The sequence below is a fragment of the Chlamydotis macqueenii genome, chromosome 4 (genome assembly GCF_036417535.1).
Source record: "Chlamydotis macqueenii isolate bChlMac1 chromosome 4, bChlMac1.mat, whole genome shotgun sequence".
Taxonomy (NCBI): Eukaryota; Metazoa; Chordata; class Aves; order Otidiformes; family Otididae; genus Chlamydotis; species Chlamydotis macqueenii.
In genome coordinates this window covers 18,978,964-18,999,120 of record NC_141559.1, presented here as the reverse complement: position 1 = coordinate 18,999,120, position 20,157 = coordinate 18,978,964, and the positions used below count along the sequence as shown (strand labels likewise).

Genomic DNA, 20,157 nt, shown 5'->3' with positions numbered 1-20,157 from the left:
GTGTGAAGTCATGCAATCTTAGAGGATTTTTGGAGACATTTTGCACGGGGATGCATATTTTAGCCTCTCAGACATCCTTACTACTCTCCAACTCCTACATGTACTGTGGTGGCCATTCCTCATAATGGTCAAAGGCCAAGCAGTTGTGTCATTTGGTGCCTGTTTCTCGTATATTTTCTGCATGTTTCAATGTTGTGCTGCCTGTTTGCCAATGTACAGTCTCTGTCATGGGGAACGCACCAAGAAAAAGCTAGCAATCCACCTATTTTGCTGTGGTGCTAAAAGAATAGCGTCTCTGCAGTGAGATGGTGCACTGAGAAACAAACACCACCGTGGTACTGTTGTGAGTGGGCCTAGTCTCCAGCTGTGTTACTCCCAGTCATCAGAAATAAAGTGAATTTTGAAGCCAGAAAAGACATTGTTACTTATTCTTATCAGGAGATGATGCTGTGCTTCCTCTTCAACACAGACAATAACCCTATGACTTTGTTTTTTCATTTAGTTACCTGGTAATGGAGTTAATGGATGCCAACCTGTGCCAGGTCATTCAGATGGAGCTAGACCATGAGCGAATGTCTTACCTCCTGTACCAAATGCTCTGTGGTATCAAGCATCTTCACTCTGCAGGAATTATTCACAGGGTAAGGAGTCTTTGGTTTAAAACTTAAGGCAGCATATGACATCATCGTGAATACTTTAGAAACCACTTGAGTTTCTTGTGTGCTGTGGATCAAAACCCTGTCTCCCAGTAAAATTACATTAAACTTAGGAGTCAGACTCCATCTGCTTAGCAGAGTAGCTTCATGCTTGTGTTAGGAATGAGATTATTTGTGAGTTTAATCAGACAAAAAGGTAGTATGATTATTAAAAATAAGTAATAACCAAATAATAAGCACTGGAAATCATCAAAGTGATTATGATCTCTGAAATGTGTAGGAAAAAAAATGTTATTTCTCCTGAAAATGCAGCTGTCTACATCTACTACGCATGACATTCAGTCACACACTACTTTGAACTGATGTTGTAGCATGATCCAAATATTCCTTGACCAGAATCTACAGAGGTCAGAGTATATGGAATTGGCATTTGCCATCATTTACATGTGCTAAAACAAATTACAAGACTCCTAAGCCTATATTAAATGTATCCTCTCATTTTACTTTTCCATGTCAGAGTGCTGTGTCTGGTAAGGATGCAGTACCTGGCTGTGAATGCCAGAGGTAGCACCATGTGTGATTGTTGATAACAGAAGGAATGGTTCATGTAACTGTGAGCTGGAGGCAATTCTGAATGGATTGAAAGTATCCTGAATTAACTTCTTTGTTGAAATGTGCTTTTACTAATTTGAGATTTCCAGCTGAAAAATCAAATTCAAAAATTTTTCCCTTCCATTACAAAAGGAAGAAGAGAAGGGCCGATAAAATGGATTGCAAAGTGGATGTTGCTTTACAATATAGAAAGGTCTCCTTTCTTGGCATGTTCTATGTTTGGGAAAGAATGATAGATTTGGCTTCCACATAGTCATCCAGCAAAGGATTAGTTCAATTGTTACAAATGAAGCATTAAAGTATCTCCACACATAGAGTTGGAATGTCTCTATTGAGCCCACAATGTCAAAAAAAATATATACTCAAAGTGGTACTCTAATACTAATCCTAGTTTCTTGAATTGATAAATGCAATTAATTTAATACCAGTAGACTCCTGCTATCCAGGTGAAGCCCCACAATATGCCAAGTTTTGCTGTGTATTTACAAGTATTTCTGACAGTAACTGTAAATGTCAGAAGAGTAAAAGAGTATTTGAAGGGTGACTGGCTTTATGAAGCACAGTCATGTCTTTTCACTATCTCTTGCAGGATTTGAAACCAAGTAATATTGTGGTAAAATCTGACTGCACATTGAAGATTTTGGATTTTGGACTGGCCAGAACTGCAGGAACTAGCTTCATGATGACTCCATATGTGGTGACACGTTACTACAGAGCACCAGAGGTCATCTTGGGAATGGGCTACAAGGAGAACGGTACGGCTGCAATTTCATAGCGAGCACAGTGCAACCTAAAGTGTAAGATGTGCCTCTACAATTGTAAGGGGCACCAGGAGGAGAAAAAGAAAACATGATGGGAAAAGATATCTTGAATTTAAAAGGCAGGTCATTTAAAGGGGTTTCTCACTGTTGTGTACTGCAGCTACAGAATGTATTTGGGATGCAGTGCTGGTGAATTTATCAGTGTGACACTGCAGAGTAATGAGAAACTTGTTCCCAGTTACAGCTGAACTTAACAAATACAACTAGCTCTTTCTGACTAGAATGTCAGAAACAGTGTGAGAACCACTGGAATTGCTGAGCGAGTGATGTGTTCTAAATTAGAGTCTGGATCTCTGAATTGTTTGAGGGAAGAAGAAGAGGTACAAACTGAAATAGGGAATCCTAGCCCTTCCAGAATTTCTCCAAATCTAGAGCTAGATCTGAATTTCAGGAATGGTTTCTGTCTTTATGATAGGTTTAAGTAAAGTCCCAGATTTTGCTGACAGACTTCATGTGGTCAAGATGTAGGTATAAATTTTGCAACTTGAGTCTTTTTCTAATAGAAAGTAAAGTTAGAGAGAAGAGGAAAAAACTAAAGCTAGAAAAACATGCATCTAATATGTATGTAATCTCCCTAGATGTAAATAGGATTTTGCTCTGAACAGTCTATGAGGGATCTGGATACCTCTTGGTCCCTGGAAAGACTGTGAAAAGCAGATAGGGAGTGCTCACTATAGAGAAGCTGGTAAGGAAGATTTCACATTTTGCAAAGGATGAAGGGAAAAGTATATGTGATTCTCATTTTGTAACAAAACTGAGAATTGCATCTGGGTGCCAGGTAGACCAGCAGGAAAGTGGGGGATACAACATACAGTGTAGAAAAATCTGCTGTGAATCAGATTCTGCTGTCAAAAGCTGCCACTTGTCTGTTTAATAAGGAGACTTTTCGATGACAAATACAGCAAATGTCAAAGCCAGAAATTTATTTAAAAGTCTTCTGCTTAATTTATGTTTAAGATATTAGCTAACCTGCAGGAGAACTTTTACTAACAGACACTGCATTCTGTAAAGAGCAATGAAACTTATTTTGGGAGCTGATTCCATGACTTAAGCAAGAATAAAGGCATGCTTACACAACCTCTTCCAAAATTAGCAAGTCTCTGCATGAATTATTTTTAATGTTAATGAATTTACAGCACAAATTTTAATACAAAAGTCTAAAAAATAAAGAATTATTAAGAAAAGTCTAGGCATACAGAAAAATTTCTGAAAAACGAATAATCTTCCTTAAAGTATCTTGTAATTGATGTTTTTGATAAGTGCCATTAGAAAATTGAACTAGGCTCAGCATGCTTTAGATAGTTCCTTAGTCAATATCCAGAGTTCTTTCTATTGTGAAATGAATTCTTTGTGGGTTTTTTTTTTTTTCCCTGACATTTAGTAGATGATTACTGTTGTTGTTATTGTCCCTGAAAGGACAGAGAAAGCACTTGCTTTTCACATTACTAAAATCGCACCAAGAAAAAGTTAGACACACTTTTGCGATGAAGTACACAGCTGGGAAGGTACTAAGAATGTTTGCCACATCCAAAGGTCCTGATCAAATGCCCACTGAAGTTAACGTAGACTTCTTTTGACTTCCCTGGGCAATGAATCTGGCTAAAGATGAATGATCTCGTCTTACTTGTACAAAGTAAAAATAAAGTAAATGGAAAAAGAATACATAATATTTGAAAATGAAGATTGGCTCTCTGAGGAGCCGGTCAGCTTGGAGGCTCTGATGCAGCTCCCAAGGAAGTCAACAGAAAGGGTTATTCTTTGCTTCCCTGCTCTGGCCTATGCTGCCACATTACTGAGACTCCCTACTTTTTTTCCCTCTTACTACATACACTGCCTGTATAAGGACTGTTCACTGCTTTCATTTTCTTTCTGCACTTGGTTGGCTAAAGATGCATAATTATCACCAGTTTGCTGCACTTCTCTGGAAGGTCCCAAAACTGTCACTATGAAGAAAACTCTGCCACTGCCTCAGGCATGCTCTTGCTGTCCCATGCCCCTGATACCTCTACCCTCCTTTTCCCAAATGGAACATCTCACCTTTATTTTGTTTTACCAAGAAATGAGTTGTTTGTTTGTTTCTTTGGTTTGTTTTGGATTGCTTTTGAAGGATAAAAGGGGGGAAGAAAAAGAGGAGAAACCAGTTGTGTAGGTCAACAGTGACCACAAAGTGAGGATTCAAAGCTGAGAAACAACATAGTCTTTTACAGCAACTTAAAGTAGTTTTTTTCCCTTCCCATGGAATACAGGTCTTTTCTTTCCATATGCACTGTGTCATTATCTATCTAGCCTTTTTTCTTGTAAGACTTAAGGGCAAAAAAAAAACCCCACCCAAGTCAGGCAGATAATGTGATGATGTATATCGCATCTAAAAGCTGAAGGCAGGGTCAGGAATATAAGAAATGCTCTTAGTCTTGTTGGTACTTGTCCTGCAAAGCTTTTGTTTTAGCATTTGTTTTGCGTACCTAAGCAGTAAAAAGCAGAGTCCACACAGGTCACATTCTACAGTTCTTTCCAGGTGGTATGTAGGTACAGGCAGATACCTATAGAAAGGTACAGATAGGTACAGATCCTGAAGCAGGAGTTTTAAATAACCCTTAAGGGTGGTACATGTCCATAGGGCCTTTACTGGTGTGAGCAGTTACATTTGGAACCTCTTGTATACTGCTGTATAGAGACTCAGTCCTGCAGGACAAAGCCTAGAAAACTGCCTGGCTGCAAGTAGGATTTATTCCAGATGATCATTGTTTGAATTTGGTGGGTGCTTTTTTTTTCCTTTTGGTTTTTTTTTTCACCATAAACTCAGTATATACCATGGGTCTGTGCAGTTGTTACTTGACCTTCACTTGCTAGCTGTGGGTCTTTTCCCAAAAATGTTGATTTTAAACTTTTTCCATCATTGTTACTAACTACTGTTGAGCTGACTGGGACAGCTTTTACTTATTTATTTTAGCTTTTGGTGAGACATGAAAAAAACCCCAACAAAACCACAAAACAAACTGTACTGTTCTGATCAACCTGCTCTTTTTCCCCTCCTTTAGGAGTGAAATGTCATAGTTAACTTTGCTTTTTTTCCCTCCTTCTTCACTTCCCTGTCTCTGCTGTTCTAGTGGATATATGGTCTGTGGGATGCATTATGGGAGAAATGGTTCGCCACAAAATCCTCTTTCCAGGAAGGGACTGTATCCTTGTGCCATTTGCTGCAGCTTCACCTATTATTTGTTCCTCTCCTGCACCCCATCCCTTTTGCCATGTAAGGACTATACCAGGACTGTAAAGATAGAAGCAAAAAGTTGAATCCCAGAGGTATGAGTAAATGAAAACAGTGCACTACTGATATGAACAAAATTGAAAATGAAAAACAGATGTGCATAATTATTTCAGTCAAATAAGTTACTTTAAAACCTGTAATCGTTCCATTTTATGTAGTCTTTCCATCATACTAAAAAGCAATATAGAAAACAGGCATTATGATTGCAAATTGGATAGCTTTCCTTAATATTCTTCAAAAGAAAAATAAGAAAAAAAAAGAATTGTAACTCAGCCCATCTGGTTCCTGTAAATCTGTTTTTCTGCTTTTATGTTTTGGAAAAAGTGACTTCATAATATTTGTGGTGACATCATAATCTTTTTCTTGCTAATGCATCATGGATTTGGATTTATCTCAATGCTGTATGGGCTCAGAATTGGGTCAATACAACTTTTTTTTTTTTTTCTTTAAAACAAAATGAAGAATTTGACTCGCCCAGTTTAAGGCAACAATTTCTGCCATGTTTTCCAAATTGACCTGAAATCAGAGTCTCTTGATTTAAAAACGGACTTTCCTTTACTTGCATGAGGTCTGTGTTGTTAATTAAACTGTATTTCCCTCCCATCTTGTTCTTGTCTTGGGTGATATTATTTTTACCACTTCCAAGGTGGTGAAAGCAATATTAGAAAATGAAAACAAAAGAGGAGTTGTCTGCTTAGCCTTCAGTTTGTCACAGGCTAAGCCAATCAACCTGTCCACAATGGCTGGGAAGTGCATATTTTGCCCATTGGAATAAAGTGCAGCAACATAATGTGTTTTCCACATTAAGAAACAAAAAGGCATATTATTTTGAGCAAGTTGGCAGAAAGACACCATGAAAGCCTGGCATCAGCAGACACTGGCAGTTGATGCGGAGAAAACCCCTGCTTTTACAGACATGTAGTCATCGAAGTAGTTATTTTTTTGCTGGCTCTTGTGTGGTTCCTGTAGTTTTTGTCAGAGTTAGGTCCTGCCTGTCCTATTTTCACAGCTCTGTTGACTTTCTCTGAAAACGGAGCTTTGCCCAGTAGCCAGGTGAAGCTGTAGTTAAACTTTGCTAACAGGTAGATGGGGAAACCGCAGGTACCTCCTGTTCGCTGAGGAGGAGACAGCAACGTTGTACTGGCTTCCAGTCTTCGAGGAATACGAACTGGAAAGTTATAGGATGCAGAACATGACAATGAAGTAAGACTGATAGTTTTTAATATTAGTGGAATAAGAATGGTGGGGTTTTTTATTAGTGGATAGCTTTGAGAACTCCCTCCATAGATGCTGAGCTTTTCCTGCAACATGTGGAGCAGGCTGCGCATCCACCTTCTGCTGTAATCCTAATGGGCAGAGCAGCTCCCAGCATTCATGAGACCTGTAATTCAGTGCAATAGTTATGCCGTGCTTCAGTGGTAGCAACACCTCAGAAACACCATCATAGCTCTTCCTCCAAATATTGTGCTCTTTTCTTCTTTTTTTTTTTAATGTACAAAGGAAAGCTAAACAATCTATAATATGCTTAAGGTTCAGCTCTAAATACTGAGGATATTTCCATTTAATCTATTTGGAAAGAAATCTGATTGAGTTTTTACTTGATAAGCAACTAGAATACAGAAAAAAAAAAAAAACTATTTCAGTGTAAAAACGTAGTACTGTGGTTAGTGGTTTACTCACCTTTTTGAACAACAAATTACATTTAAGAGTCATGTTCTTCTTCCTAGTTCCAGAAAAAAAGAAATGCTCTATCATTTAAACAACATAGCTTTTAAAAAATAGAATTCAAACATGAGAATTACTTTGTTTTTGTCTGTGACAACAATATCTTATGACAGTGTCTTACTCGGGGACAGCAACAAAATATTTTTAAAATATGTTTTAACATTTCAGTATCAGTTAAAAATAACAACTGAATTTTTTCAACAAATGCAGAAAACATTGTGTAAATTGTGGGATAATCCTACTTTTTAAATCATTGGAAATGCCATACCCTGAAATGCAATGTATGTGGGACAGCTCAGAACTGCTGCTGCACTTTAATGGTGGATTTATTTAAAAAGAAAAGAAAAAGAAAAAAAATTTAATCTGTACATGCATTTCCAAGTCAATACTCATTTGTTAACCCGTTTGACCCCATGAATAAGATTTTTCAATGTTAGAGGGACTGGTTTGAGTATGGGTCCACATTATTTCCCCTTCTGCTGTGGGTGTTGATGAGCAGATCTAGTTGGCTTCCTAAATACAGGAAGAGCTGGAGAAGCATTTAATGCAGTTGCAGGTAAAGTTAACAGAATGACATTACACTAACACTTCCCTTGGCCTACTTAAGGCCTTCCAGCAGTGGGTTTTCTAGCTGAAAGAAGCAAGTCTGTATAGAACCTAAAATTTCAGTTCTTTTTAATCGTTCAGAAGAATTTCTACTGTGTGCACTTGCTATCAATATAAGGAGTTTACTCGTTTGTAGCCTGGAGTAAGAACATTCATGTGTGGCACAGTATACATCTAAGAAAAATTTCACAGCTGCTGCTAAGTTTTATGGAAAGAAAAATTTTTAAAAGTTGAGATTAACTAAACCATCACACTGATGGTGGCATGGCACTTATGTGCTCCTGACTTTAAATGAAGTTTCATTTTTAAAGTCTTTATGGAAATTAAAACATGGAGAAGGTTAATTTCAGACAATCTCATCTACATAAGTAAGAAACTTAAGTTACTATAAGAAAGCTCTATATCAGGGAGACTTCTTGTTCAGAAGTCAGACCCTCATGAGAAGAAATCCACCTTTTGATTGACTTCCAGACTAAAATATTCCTGGCAAGTTCTGGTAAACTTTGGACTCCAGTTCTGAGCTGCTCGTTCAGCGTTTCTTTGATGCTTAATTCCACTCTTGTCTCAGTTAAATCAGAACAACTAAAAACTGCCCAAACTTTTGGATGCTGTTGGAAAACTCCAACAGCTCAAAGCTGTGTTCATCTCCAGCTAATAATGTCTTCAAAATCTCATAAGATTTCAATTTAAGGATTGGAAATGCATTTCTATGTTGGGTTTTAGGGGTTTTTTTGAGAGGGAAAGGAAAATTTTAAATGGTCTGAATGCTTTCAAGTGAGATAGATAGATTTATTAAGATCTGAGCTGCTGAGGCCACAGTGATGTCCCGCATCACAGGTGTACATGACTTAGTGGGGAAATAAAGCAATAAAAGAGCATTTCTTTTCAGTACCAGGGAGGCATGTAAAGGATGGTACCCTAGCAAGTTCATGTGACTACTTCAGCAGATCAAAGGGGAAACAGTGATTCAGTCACAGAAATACATTGTGATAATAGCCAAGTGTCTTAAGTTTGGCTAGGCCTGGATTACAGTGGTGAATATGGAAATCAGAATTCCTACTGCAAATAGCTTAGAGTCTAACGGAGTCAAAAGAGAAAGTAAGATTAAGATAGCAAGAGAGAAAAAAATCCAAACTTATTCTATGTAGCTATGAATATCCAAAATGGTTTGTGAAGAGAAGTCAGCAATAACAGATGAAGTTAATGTTGTTTGTAGCCAGATTTAAAAAAACCTCTTTTGTCCGCCAGCAATCTTTCAGAGTGGTGGAATTAAGAGGTGCTCTCTGCCATCTGACAGAGAGTATTCTATCATATTTTCCCAGGAATTTATATGGAAAAAAAAATTGCTTGCCTTGGGTAAAAAGTTTTGAATCAAGAAAGTCAGTCTTTTAGGAAAAGATGTTGCCTTTCCACCACTCATTAGCAAAATTCGCCTTTGCATTTGAAATATGATCTGCATTTGTTAGTGGGCATAATCCTAGTGTTTCGAGGGCATATTGGGTGTGTTCTTAAACTTTGGTATAACAAAACATTTGCACTTTTGCTTACTGCAGTCCGTTGTTTTTAATGTTCCCAGTAGTATTTTCTTATGGCTTGTTTTCTCTTTTGGAAAAAAAAAAACAAAAACAAAATAAAAATCAGCAGTTAGCATCAGGATTATTTGAAAGAAACTATGAAGGATGACTGGCCTGACTCTCCAGGTTGGATCAGCTGGCACACTTCAGTGTGCTACTTAAGTGATTGTTAGCTATGATGGTATTGATGGCTAAGTTTGGACTTTGTTCAGCTGGATGAGTCCTCCCTGGGTACATGGTATTTGGTTTGGGACTCAGGATATAGCAAGAATATAGCAAGAGTTTGAATGATGATTATTTTATTGGGGGAAGTTTGGTCATATGAGATATGAGGTCTGTCTCAAAGAGACCTCAGCTTAGCTGTGAAGACGATTTGGCTATTGCCATTTTCTCTTTATTTTTAATTCAGATATATATACTCTAACAGTTTATAGTGCAATTTGCACTTACACTAAGAGCCCCATGCTGTCTGTGATCTGCATGGCATTTGGATTGGATGCCAGTTGCTACAGTGATGATGATCCATCGCTCCTTTCCCAACACTCACCTTAAAGATTTTCAGCATGAGTCTGAACATGCAGTTTCAGAAGCAGCCAAGTGCTGAGGTGTAGGTATCTGCTACACCTGCTGCTGCCTCATATGAATTTCAGCCAAGACTAGTTGGATTTTCAGGCACTTACAAATACTGGATGGTCTCAAATGTCTTTTTAAAATTATTATTTTCTTCTGTGCCACTAATCAGCCTAGCTTGATGGCAACTGTACTAATCTGAGCTGAGTTTCGTTGGTACAGTTGAGCGGAGAATTTAAAACTTGTAGACAAAACAGAGAGTACTGAAGTGTCTTTTGTCAAGAGCATGTAGGTATTTGGTCAGGATCAAAGTAGAGGACTGGAATATTCAAAATCACATATCATTTATCAGATATGAAAATATTTAAGTATACTTAAATGATATGCTAATCTGTTTGTATTGTAACAAGAGAAACCTGTAGGATTCCTTATCTAAGGTCCTTACCTAAGGTCTCCCTTAAGGGGAGACCCCTTATTGCTCTCTACAACTACCTGAAAGGAGGTTGTAGTGAGGTGGGTGTTGGTCTCTTCTCCCAAGTAGCAAGTGATAGAACGAGAGGAAATGGCCTCAAGTTACATCAGGGGAGGTTTAGATTGGATATTAGGAAAAATTTATTCACAGAAAGAGTGGTCAAGCATTGGAACAGGCTGTCCAGGGAAGCGGTCGAGTCACCATCCCTGGAGGTATTAAAAAAAAGTGTAGACACAATACTTCGGGACATGGCTTAGTAGGCATGGTGGTGTTGGGTTAACAGTTGGATTGATGATCTTAGAGGTCTTTTCCAACTGCAATGATTCTATGGATTCTATGATTCGATTCTATGATTCTATGAGGTAAAACAAGTGTACTTGAATACTCTTTGAGACTTGGCAAGAGATACTTCAAAGTCAAAATTTAAATTAAGCTAAAAAGTCTGAAGCTAGCAACTTGCAGGATCTGCAAAACGTGTTGTAAATGTTATTGCCTCTTAGATGCAGCATAGTGTGTTTCACATTCCTTGGCAAGATTCTCCGTAGGTGTCTCTCTCTTACTGTGATGATTTTTTTTTAAATATAGTTATATTCAAAAGAAAATGGGAGACAGGGAAGGGCATTAGTCATTCCTTGTGCATCCATTCATTCTTGAGCTTGCATGTCAGGATTCCCTTGGCTTTTTCTTGATATATATGTGCCTCAATATACTGTGATGTCCCTTCTCGTCCCTCTGCAAGCTCTGCTGTTCTGAAAGCTGCAGCGGAGTACAAGTTCCCAAGGAAAAACAATAGTTTTTCAGCACTTGGTTGGCACTGCCACCTAAGAGCCAACCTCTGAAGAAGAGCACAGATTTGGATGTGATTTGTACCTCCTTCTGCATTTTTCCAGGTGAGTCAGGCTCTGGCACCTGCCTGTGTACTGCAGACCAATTATGTCTATGCCAAGTGAAGGTGAGCATCTGCTAGTCTGAATTGCAGGGAGTGGCAACTCAGCTGTGCCATAAGAAGGCACGATGGGTATCCATTTGGAACTCACAGAAAGTTTAAAATAAAAAAGAGAGAAATTCATACATTGATTGGAAGCATAACACTTGTAAAATTGTGGCAATTCCCTTTTGGTTCCATCTAGCATCTGTCAGGAGAATAGCTGTACTCTACAGTGTTTTGCTGCTTCAGTTGCAGGTAGTAAATCAGAAGTCAATAATGCAATATTCAAACACTTTCAAATCTATTATTGTTAGTGAGAAATGTTAAGGTTTTAATACATGATGTGGAAAGTGGTGTTTCAAATTAGAAAGGAAAGACTTTCTCAGGAGATCTTAATGGATTGAGCTGATACTGTGCTGAGCACTTGTTAAAACATGTTGAAATTCATGCATATAACAAACACAAGCATGAAGGGAAGGTCTTTGGTATCTCAGCAAGGTCCTGAGATTGCAGTGTCACAAAGCCTGGGAGTTTGGCATGATTTAGACAGATTTTGAGGGAGGGAAGGGTTTGGTGGGTTTGGGAGGCTTTTAATCTTTTTTCAAGTGTTTGAGCCATCTTCACAATTGTCATTAGGAATGCTGTGCATTGCAAACCTTCCTTGGCATTGGCAATCTGAAGCCTTTGTAGCTGTGCTATCTGGACCTTGTGAAAAGAAGCACCTTGGCCCATGTATTACCAAGAATTACCAAGTATTTTTCTAAAATATGTCCTTTTTTATTGAGTAGAAACAACAGAAAGACTTGTAAAAATAAGATACGGTGTCCAATATGGACTGCTGTATTTTTCTTTCTGAAAATTCAAGTAAGGCCCTAGAAATGATTCGTCAGAGCAGACCTCAGTGCAGATCTCCAGGAATACTCAGCAACAGAGATGGAGGTAAAGAGGGGTCCTACTCAGCAAGGTGTCTTTCCATTTTAGGAGGATTTGCTCACTGTGTTGTGACAGGGATGCTCAGTTGCCTTGAAATTTTACTAGAGTTTGCACCTCAGCCATTGGGAAACAGCCTAGTGTGCTAAATGTTTTGGCCTACAGTTATACAAATAAAATCAGGTATCATGACTTGCTTCATAAGTATGTCTATCACAGTCTTCCCAAGTCAGTTTTGAGGACATAATCATCTCTCTTCAGCTTGCAGAGGGGCAATTTCTGCATCACTAAAACAGGAGCTGTTACAAACGTGGATGTTTGGCATTCTTCCTAATGCTCTGGGCAGAGAGAGAAAGTGTGAACTAGCCCATGAGTTTGGAAAAGAAAGCAAAGCTCATTCAGCTGCGCCTGCATCTCTGGTCTCCAGAGTTTCCTGTCGCATGCATTTAATGAATTTTAATTTGAATGTCATGACTTTTATTGAATGAAAACTGGAGCTTACTGAGTGCAGGTGTGAAGAGCAACCTCAGAAGGAGTTTTAGCAGAGGTAGTTGCAGATTCTCCTTATGGGTTTCCTTTCATTGTTTTTTTGTCAAGTCCCAGAGAACCTACAGTTGCAGGAGGAGAATGCAGGACCATTACCAGGGAATTATTCTATTCTATGATTCTATGAATGAGGAAGGAAAGAGCTATGATGTCTTCAGTATCAGCATGACACCCATGCTTTCTCCAATTCATCTAGCATGGTAGGAACAGCCTTCTGCAGAAACAGAAAAGGAAATTGCATCCACAGCCAAGTTACAAGGGAGATGTCCATGGAAAGTTAGCTTGGATCCTTTCCATACAGAAATATCTTTGGCTAGTTTTACAATTCCTGATCCTTCTGCACCTTAGCGGAAAGAAATATGAAACCTGGAAGGACAAGCAAGCACTCATTTGGCTCAGGAAGTGTGTGAGACTAAAGCACAAAGAGCACAACGATGTCTTATTAATGTTCTTCCATCCCAACTTTCTCTTCCCTCCTCACCATCTCTTCTGGTCACCTTCCCTGTGAAGGGGTCTGTCAGCAGTCAGACGAGACTGCTTCCCAGGACACAGGAAGTTATGGGACACGGAGGGCATGCATGTGTGGCAACAGAGCAGCTTCTCTTCAGCCTCCTCAAACTCTGTTCAAGCCCCTGGGGACATTTTGGAGGTTCCTGTGCAGGAACGTGTGGATTCATTCCCCAAATGTTTTGCAAGACAGCCCTGACACAATAATTGTAGAGGGTATTTCATAACTGTTTGGCATGGAATCAGAACCAAGAGGTGGCCCAGAAGTTAAGATTTGCTGTATAAGTGAAATATTTCCTTTGCTGAGGAAAACACTTGCATGTGGTTTGTGGTGGGCATTTATTCCAGGTGGCTGTGCCAGGGAGATATTTGGTGTTCTTGGAAAACTTATTCATATTTTGAGGTATACGTACCCACTCAAGCATGCATTTCAGAGCAGCTCTGTGCAGTAATCTGGTTTGAAGAGATTTTGAACAAATTTTAAAATCCCCTACTCTTAGTAATACAGGACACGGGTATTCTAATGGAGAGGGGGCTTCTCATCAAGGGCTACCCAAACCTCAGCAATTTCACTTCAGAGTCTCATGAAAAGTTGTAGGTTTAATTCTTTAACACTGTTTCATGTGATCCTAAAACATCCAGGCAAATAGCTGCTAAACTTCAGTTTTACCTAGAGTAACGCAGAGGTCTCTGTGACTGTAAGTTAGCCTGCATTCGATTAAAGCTTAGGGATATTCCACATGTTGGTGGAGCATTGCCAGTCTTTGTGAATATCTTGCATTTGGAAAAAGTCTTGAACGAAACATAAATTTTCAGTGCTTTGGAGTTGAGTGCAAGTGTTTAGAGATTGAGGTTTGTTTGTTTTTCTGATGCTTGTATGACCGAAATGACTCAGACTACATCTGGGCAGATGTTGGACTAAATGAAACTGCAGATTGAGGCTTAGGTCTCGGTACTGCAGTCCCTTATGGAGCTTTGCATGAGTTTCAGTGCCTTAACTGGGGCTTCTGACAGCTGCTGCTCTATGTGCTGAAACTCCTAACCTCCAACTAACTACTTTTCTTAAACACACAGCGAAACTCTGGGTTCCAGTTTGACTTATTTCTAATTGGCTCAGGAAAGGAAAAAGAGACAGCAGTCAAGAAGGAACAAGTGTTTTTTCTCTTCAGACATTTGTTATATTCAGATATTCATCTTTGAGAATTTCCAAATCAGAAGCAGCAAAGAGCTTCCTTCCCAAAACCTCAGGAGTAGAGGAGAGTAATCATCTCTGCTTTACACAGTTTACAGTTTAATAAGTCACTAGTTCAACTTCTGTGTGTGCTTTTGAGCACAGCACAGAATAGTAATGTCAGAAAGCAGCCTCTGAAAATAAAAAGGAATTAATAACAGATGAACAAACAACTGCTTGCTCTATCTTTTCCTGATATTTTGCATGCCATTTAGCTTGTGATGAAAGCAGCAATAATTTGCATCTCTAGGTTTGCTTATTGCTTCCAAACAAGTAGCCTTTTATTTATTTCTCAGTTTGTTTATTGATTTATTTATTGTATAGTGATAAAGCTTTTCATATGCTAAATAAAGCAACAAGGAACCTTAGACCCAGGCATGTAAAGATTTCCACAGATAGAACATTTGCCTTCAAAGTCAAATCCACTTTAAACTGTTGCTCAATATGAAATTGTAAGAGTAAATTTAACCAAGCAGCATGATGCTTTCATTTTTTTCCCACAGTTTCTGGCCCTGAGAGGCCAGTCTGTCCCTTTTCTTGCTTCCATGCCCTATGACTTTCATAGAGCAAGGACAGCAGAGGTAATGTGGTTTCATGGTATTGGTATGGGGGAAAACGTCGCCTTAATTCCATACTGGATATAAGGAGTCTGATTTTCATCTCGTGTGCCAGTGTAAATTCTGGTTAGCTCTGTTTGACCCAGCTGAACTGCTCTTCTCTGCACAAGGCAAATAGTCCCCCAGTTCACTCTGAACTTCAATGCAGAAGGTACAGCTTAGTGCTTCTGTGTCTCAGCTGTCCTGTTTAGAAATCACCATTTCCTATCTCCGCAAATAGAAATCTTATGAGTTTCTCAGGACCTCTATTATGGTCTGCTGGCTTCACTGAGATTCCATGGAAGTGAGCCAACAGACTCTAAAGCAAGCATTATTGGAGTCGAGTTATCTCAACAAATTCCATTCAGAGCCCTGAATAAGAGGTGGATATGTCTTCACAAGGACCCAAGTTCCTTTTGTGGCTTCTGGCAGTTCAGCTTGTAAAAATATGCATGGATCTCTGGTAACTGAAAGGATAAAGGAAAAGCAATTTGCATATTCTCATTGAATACAGAGACCAGCATTCATTTACAATACAAAGCAGCATAAACCTAGGTAATGAATGCAAATGAAAACTTTAAAAAGACAAAATTAATTGGTAAATTTTAATTACAAAGTTGTATTATGACACAGTAGCCAGCTGTGGGTCCCACTTGGTTTTCTGTATTTAATTGTGTTGTCTTTCATCCACACTGGGGTAAAGAAAACTGTTGGAGTCGATTTTTCTCAGACCTGCTGTGTTGTCATGAAACTTGTACGCTCAAGCAGAGAAACATCTGCAGAGAGCAAAAGGCAGGTCTGTGTCTGCAGTGTGGGCTGCAGGCTCTCTCCTATAGCATGATTGGATAAGTCTTCTCATTTATTTGTTGTTCTGTTCCTGTTTTCTTGTTTACCTTCATTTCATTTTTGTTTTCAGTTGACATGTGGTCAGTAGGGTGCATCATGGGAGAAATGATTAAAGGTGCTGTGTTGTTTCCTGGCACTGATCGTATCCTTCCCAGCAGCCGCTTTGGCCTCAGTAGGTACTTCCAACCCTTTCCCCTCCAGCCCCTTCCCGCTAGACTAGTGCTGACATGATGTTTGTGCTGTACCTAACGAGCTGGGTTGAGTCCTGCTGCAAAATCCTTGCAAACCAAAATGTCAAGAAACCATTACTGCCTCTCAGTAAAGGCCTTAGGCGGAAACCGCAGTGAGTATTGTGTAAGGAGATGAAAAGCAATGTTCTATGCGGTTCATCAGAATCGCTTTCTGCAGCCAGTGACCACTTGTTTTTAGTTTTGTTGATACAAATGTCTCTCTATTAATTTGGCGAGGCAGTGGGCGGGGAGCATTTCATGAATGGCAGGGTTTTTAACTTCAGGTTGTAGCTTGGTAGGCACAAGTCACTGTTTACCTCAGGGTGGTTTGTAAAAGGTTCTGCCTTTTTGACAGAAGGTATGATTTACTCAGACATGACTTTTAGAAATGCTTATTTCTTTGCTTGTTTACTCTGCAAGTGGTATTGAAGTGGGGACATATTAAATGCCTTCAGTTTGGGGACAGCTTCTGCTTCCCAAGACTAAAATTATCACTTAACTTTGTAGCAATTGGATGACTCAAAAGGCTGGGAATTTCCTTGGAAAATGTTGGAGTAGACTTGAGTCTGTCATCTTTTATTTAAGTCCGGGTAGCTATTGTGTGAGAGCAGAATGTATTTTTGACACCAACAAGAAGTGATTTATAGATAAATGGATTAAATCAGTGGACAAGCGGTCCAAGCAGACTAGGTATATGTACATTTTCCTTAGAAACCATTCTGCATTCGGGACTGAGGCAACCATAATTGCTACTTTATTTGATACTTTTTTAAAGCTTTGATATATACTTCTATCATTTATCAGATTGTGAAAGTGGTTTCCTCTTGTGCATAGCTGCAACTGAGCTCCGTGCATGCTTGATCAAACTCCAGTGATTCATGATCCGTAGGATTACACAAAGAAGAAATGGAGATGACCTGTGTACAAGTTTTCCTTCTAGTTTAAACTCTGAACTTAGATGACAGAGGAGTTTCCAGGCATTATTCATTTTTATGTAACTCTCTGAATGTGCGTGCATGTACAGTTATGTATATGTGTGTGTATGTATACATACTTACTAATTCAGTTTAACATTTCCCTTACTAATTCAGTTTAGCATTTCCCTTTTGGCCTCATTCACACTTTAAAGGGTTCAATGTTGTAATCAAAATGTGGAAAAAAGTAATATCTGAAGAGCATTAAAGAAATTAGAGTAGACAACGGTGTCATTAATTTTTCACGGCCTTGTCTAGTAAGATTCTGGTTTCTGTTTTGTCCAAAATGTTGGATGAGCATATGCGTACTGAAATGAACGCTGAAGTTCCCATGTGTTTTCATATGTCTGGAGCACATCTCATCTGCATATGCGAAACTAAACCTTTCTCTTCTATTTGTTAATGTAAATCGTTAGCACCTCTTTGTGCTCCATGATTTGACCCAGGCTGTGCTTGTGTTATCTGTGAATGTGGAGTAAGAAATTTAAGTGTGGAGGTTGGCATAGTTCAGTGTTGTAGTTGGAATGGTTTTTACGTTAATAGGCTTACATTTTGTAAGATATCATTTAAAGAAATCCCCAAGTAAGTACAAAAAGAATTGCATGTCTTATATAATGATTCAAAATCTGGTGGGTTTTTTTTTTTTTTGACACAGCTGCATACTTGTTAAAAAGAAATCATGCAAAGCTTCTATAATTAAACCACTATGTGCTGTTTATTATTGCAATAACCCCACAGAAATTGGCATTACCAGCTGCTGATTTGTTTGGGATCGTTCTGTAATTGAGTTCACATTCTTCATTTATATTTATAATATGTTACTAAATTTGCACTATGTTTTCTGTACCGCTCTGCTTTTCTTCTGCTGTTCCATGAGGATCTGTTCTGTGAACACAGAAAGATGCTGTTGCTTTCTTCCAGGCTTCTGAGCACCCCGTGAAAGCCACCTCTTCTCCAAATCCATCCCCTTCCACCTCCTCCCTGCTGCTGAGCAGCCGCTGGCAGGGGTTCGGCACTTCTGGCTCCTGTGCCCCTCTGCAGCTGAAAACCAGTGAGAAAGTTGCAAGGGCAGACCCAGCCTGCTGAGATTGATAACCTCGTGGCATCTTCTTCCTTAAATCTACATAGAAAATGCTTGGCACTTCTGTAAAAAAAAAAAGATTATTTCTTCAGACGTGTGACGGAGATGTGCTGCTATATAATTCCATCAGCAGGGACTATGGGTCCTAGGAGCTTGAGGGCAGCATATTTAAGGATGCATTTAAGTGTAAAAGGGGCAGGAGTAATTAGAAATCTGTTTCTTTACCAAACAAAAAAGCTTCCTCTTCGACATAAAATGAATGTAAAACGGATTAAGACTGGCAGTGTACCAGAATTTGTTATCAGCAATTTTTTCTTCACAGGCAGTGCTTCATTTCACAACCACACTGTAATCTGAAGAGTATTTAATACTAATTTGTGTCAATTTTTATGCATAAATAACTCTGAAATGCAGTTTTGAAACAGAAAGATTGAATATTCATTAGAAATGCACTGTCAGTCATGTATTTGACTGCAACATTTACTGTTTCCCATTTTCCAGCGGTTAAGGAATATAGGTCGTTCGTTACTGTTTCTGTTCACAGAACCAGGTGGTCCATTTGGCTAGCTGAAACAGCTTCTGTAGCAAAACAAAGCGATCTTACATGGTTGTGGAAAATTCACAAGCAGAAAAATAGGAAAGGCCTTTGAGTAACTCCAGAGTGGAGTGCAGACCTAGGCTGCAGCTCTGTTCCATTAACCCATTTTAATTCACTGAAATTTCTTGGGTGGAGCTAAGAACAGAATCCACCTCTATTCTTTTTTAAACTCCAATTGTGAGTGAATGCTTTGCATTGTCCAGAATCCCCATGATCTTTACTGATCCTTGAAATTTTACTATTTCTGTACCATTTTTGGTGTATGCGTATGATGCAGTTAATTGTGAGCTAAAGCTTTTTTTTTTTTTTGGTGTTATATGAAACTTATTTTCAAAATTGAGAGCAGTAGTTCTACTTACAGAGAAATTATTATACTGAAGCGTGGATACACCTGTGCCTTGAGCAAGGAGGAAACTGCAACATGGTTAGCTGTGTTGCCTCAGGAGCAACTTGGAAAGCTGACTGTTCATATGAGTTGACCCTTGTTCCATGGGTTCTTCTCAAAATTTTGTGAGGGACACTGGAACTCTTTTCTCACCACTGCGTAAATTATCTGAAGGAATTAAGAAGGTGCCTTAGTCCTCTGATGAGCTGTGAAAGTGGTAGATATACATGGATTTTTTTTTTAAACTGCTGAATGCATTTTGGGCAGGCAAGGAAGAATGTGCTTTTAGATCCTGTCGTTGGGAATGCTTAAGGAAACAAGTGTATATTCAGTAGAGAGATGTAAGGTTAGTGAGATGTCACCTTCTCTTAGTATAAATCACATATGGCCATACAAGCTATCACTTACAAAGCCTTATTCTACAACAGCAATCACATTATGTGTGTCACAGCGATTGGGGTATAGGGGTTTTATGCACCATTTTACAGTTCATTTAGAAGCTATTTAATAATGCTAATGTTTATAGGCTGCCTCCTAGGCTAGGTACATGATCATCATGCATCCAGCTGTACACATTACAAAGACAGAAGTGTACCATGACAAAAAGTTCTAGAAGCCTAAAAACAACCTGGAGCACTACAAACTGCAATGATGAGGAGACATCCACAAGGGAAACGGTGAGCCAAGGGCAAGATTGCAATCCTGCGCTGCAATATCTGGACCATCCACTAAGAACTGATTTGCTTGCTGCCGTGTGAGCAAAGATGCTCAGCAACTGAATGAAGTGCTAGCTAAAACAAAAAAAAAAACAGTTGAAAATTTTAGTCAAAGTCTCATCATAGATATGCAGCCAAAGGGTTAATGACAGCTACACGAGCAACACTGCTGTCTCCTAACTTCCCAATGATCAGTGGTAATCTTTTGAAGTAATTTATATATGTGCTACATGTTATTTTTGTTATTACCATATATTCTATTATAGCATATAAACAGCAACTACT

At 38.9% G+C, this 20,157-nt stretch overlaps 1 protein-coding gene across 4 annotated transcripts in view; it reads left to right on the top strand.

Moving 5' to 3' along the window:
- Positions 1-20,157, top strand: part of MAPK10 (mitogen-activated protein kinase 10) — a 162,576-nt gene that overhangs the window by 111,960 nt on the left and 30,459 nt on the right. For all 4 annotated transcript variants that reach the window (XM_086746327.1, XM_086746328.1, XM_086746326.1 and 1 more), the window contains 3 exons: positions 503-641; positions 1,858-2,023; positions 5,197-5,268. In XM_086746327.1, coding sequence (XP_086602453.1) covers positions 503-641; positions 1,858-2,023; positions 5,197-5,268 — 377 coding nt within the window. The remainder of the gene's footprint in view (positions 1-502; positions 642-1,857; positions 2,024-5,196; positions 5,269-20,157) is intronic.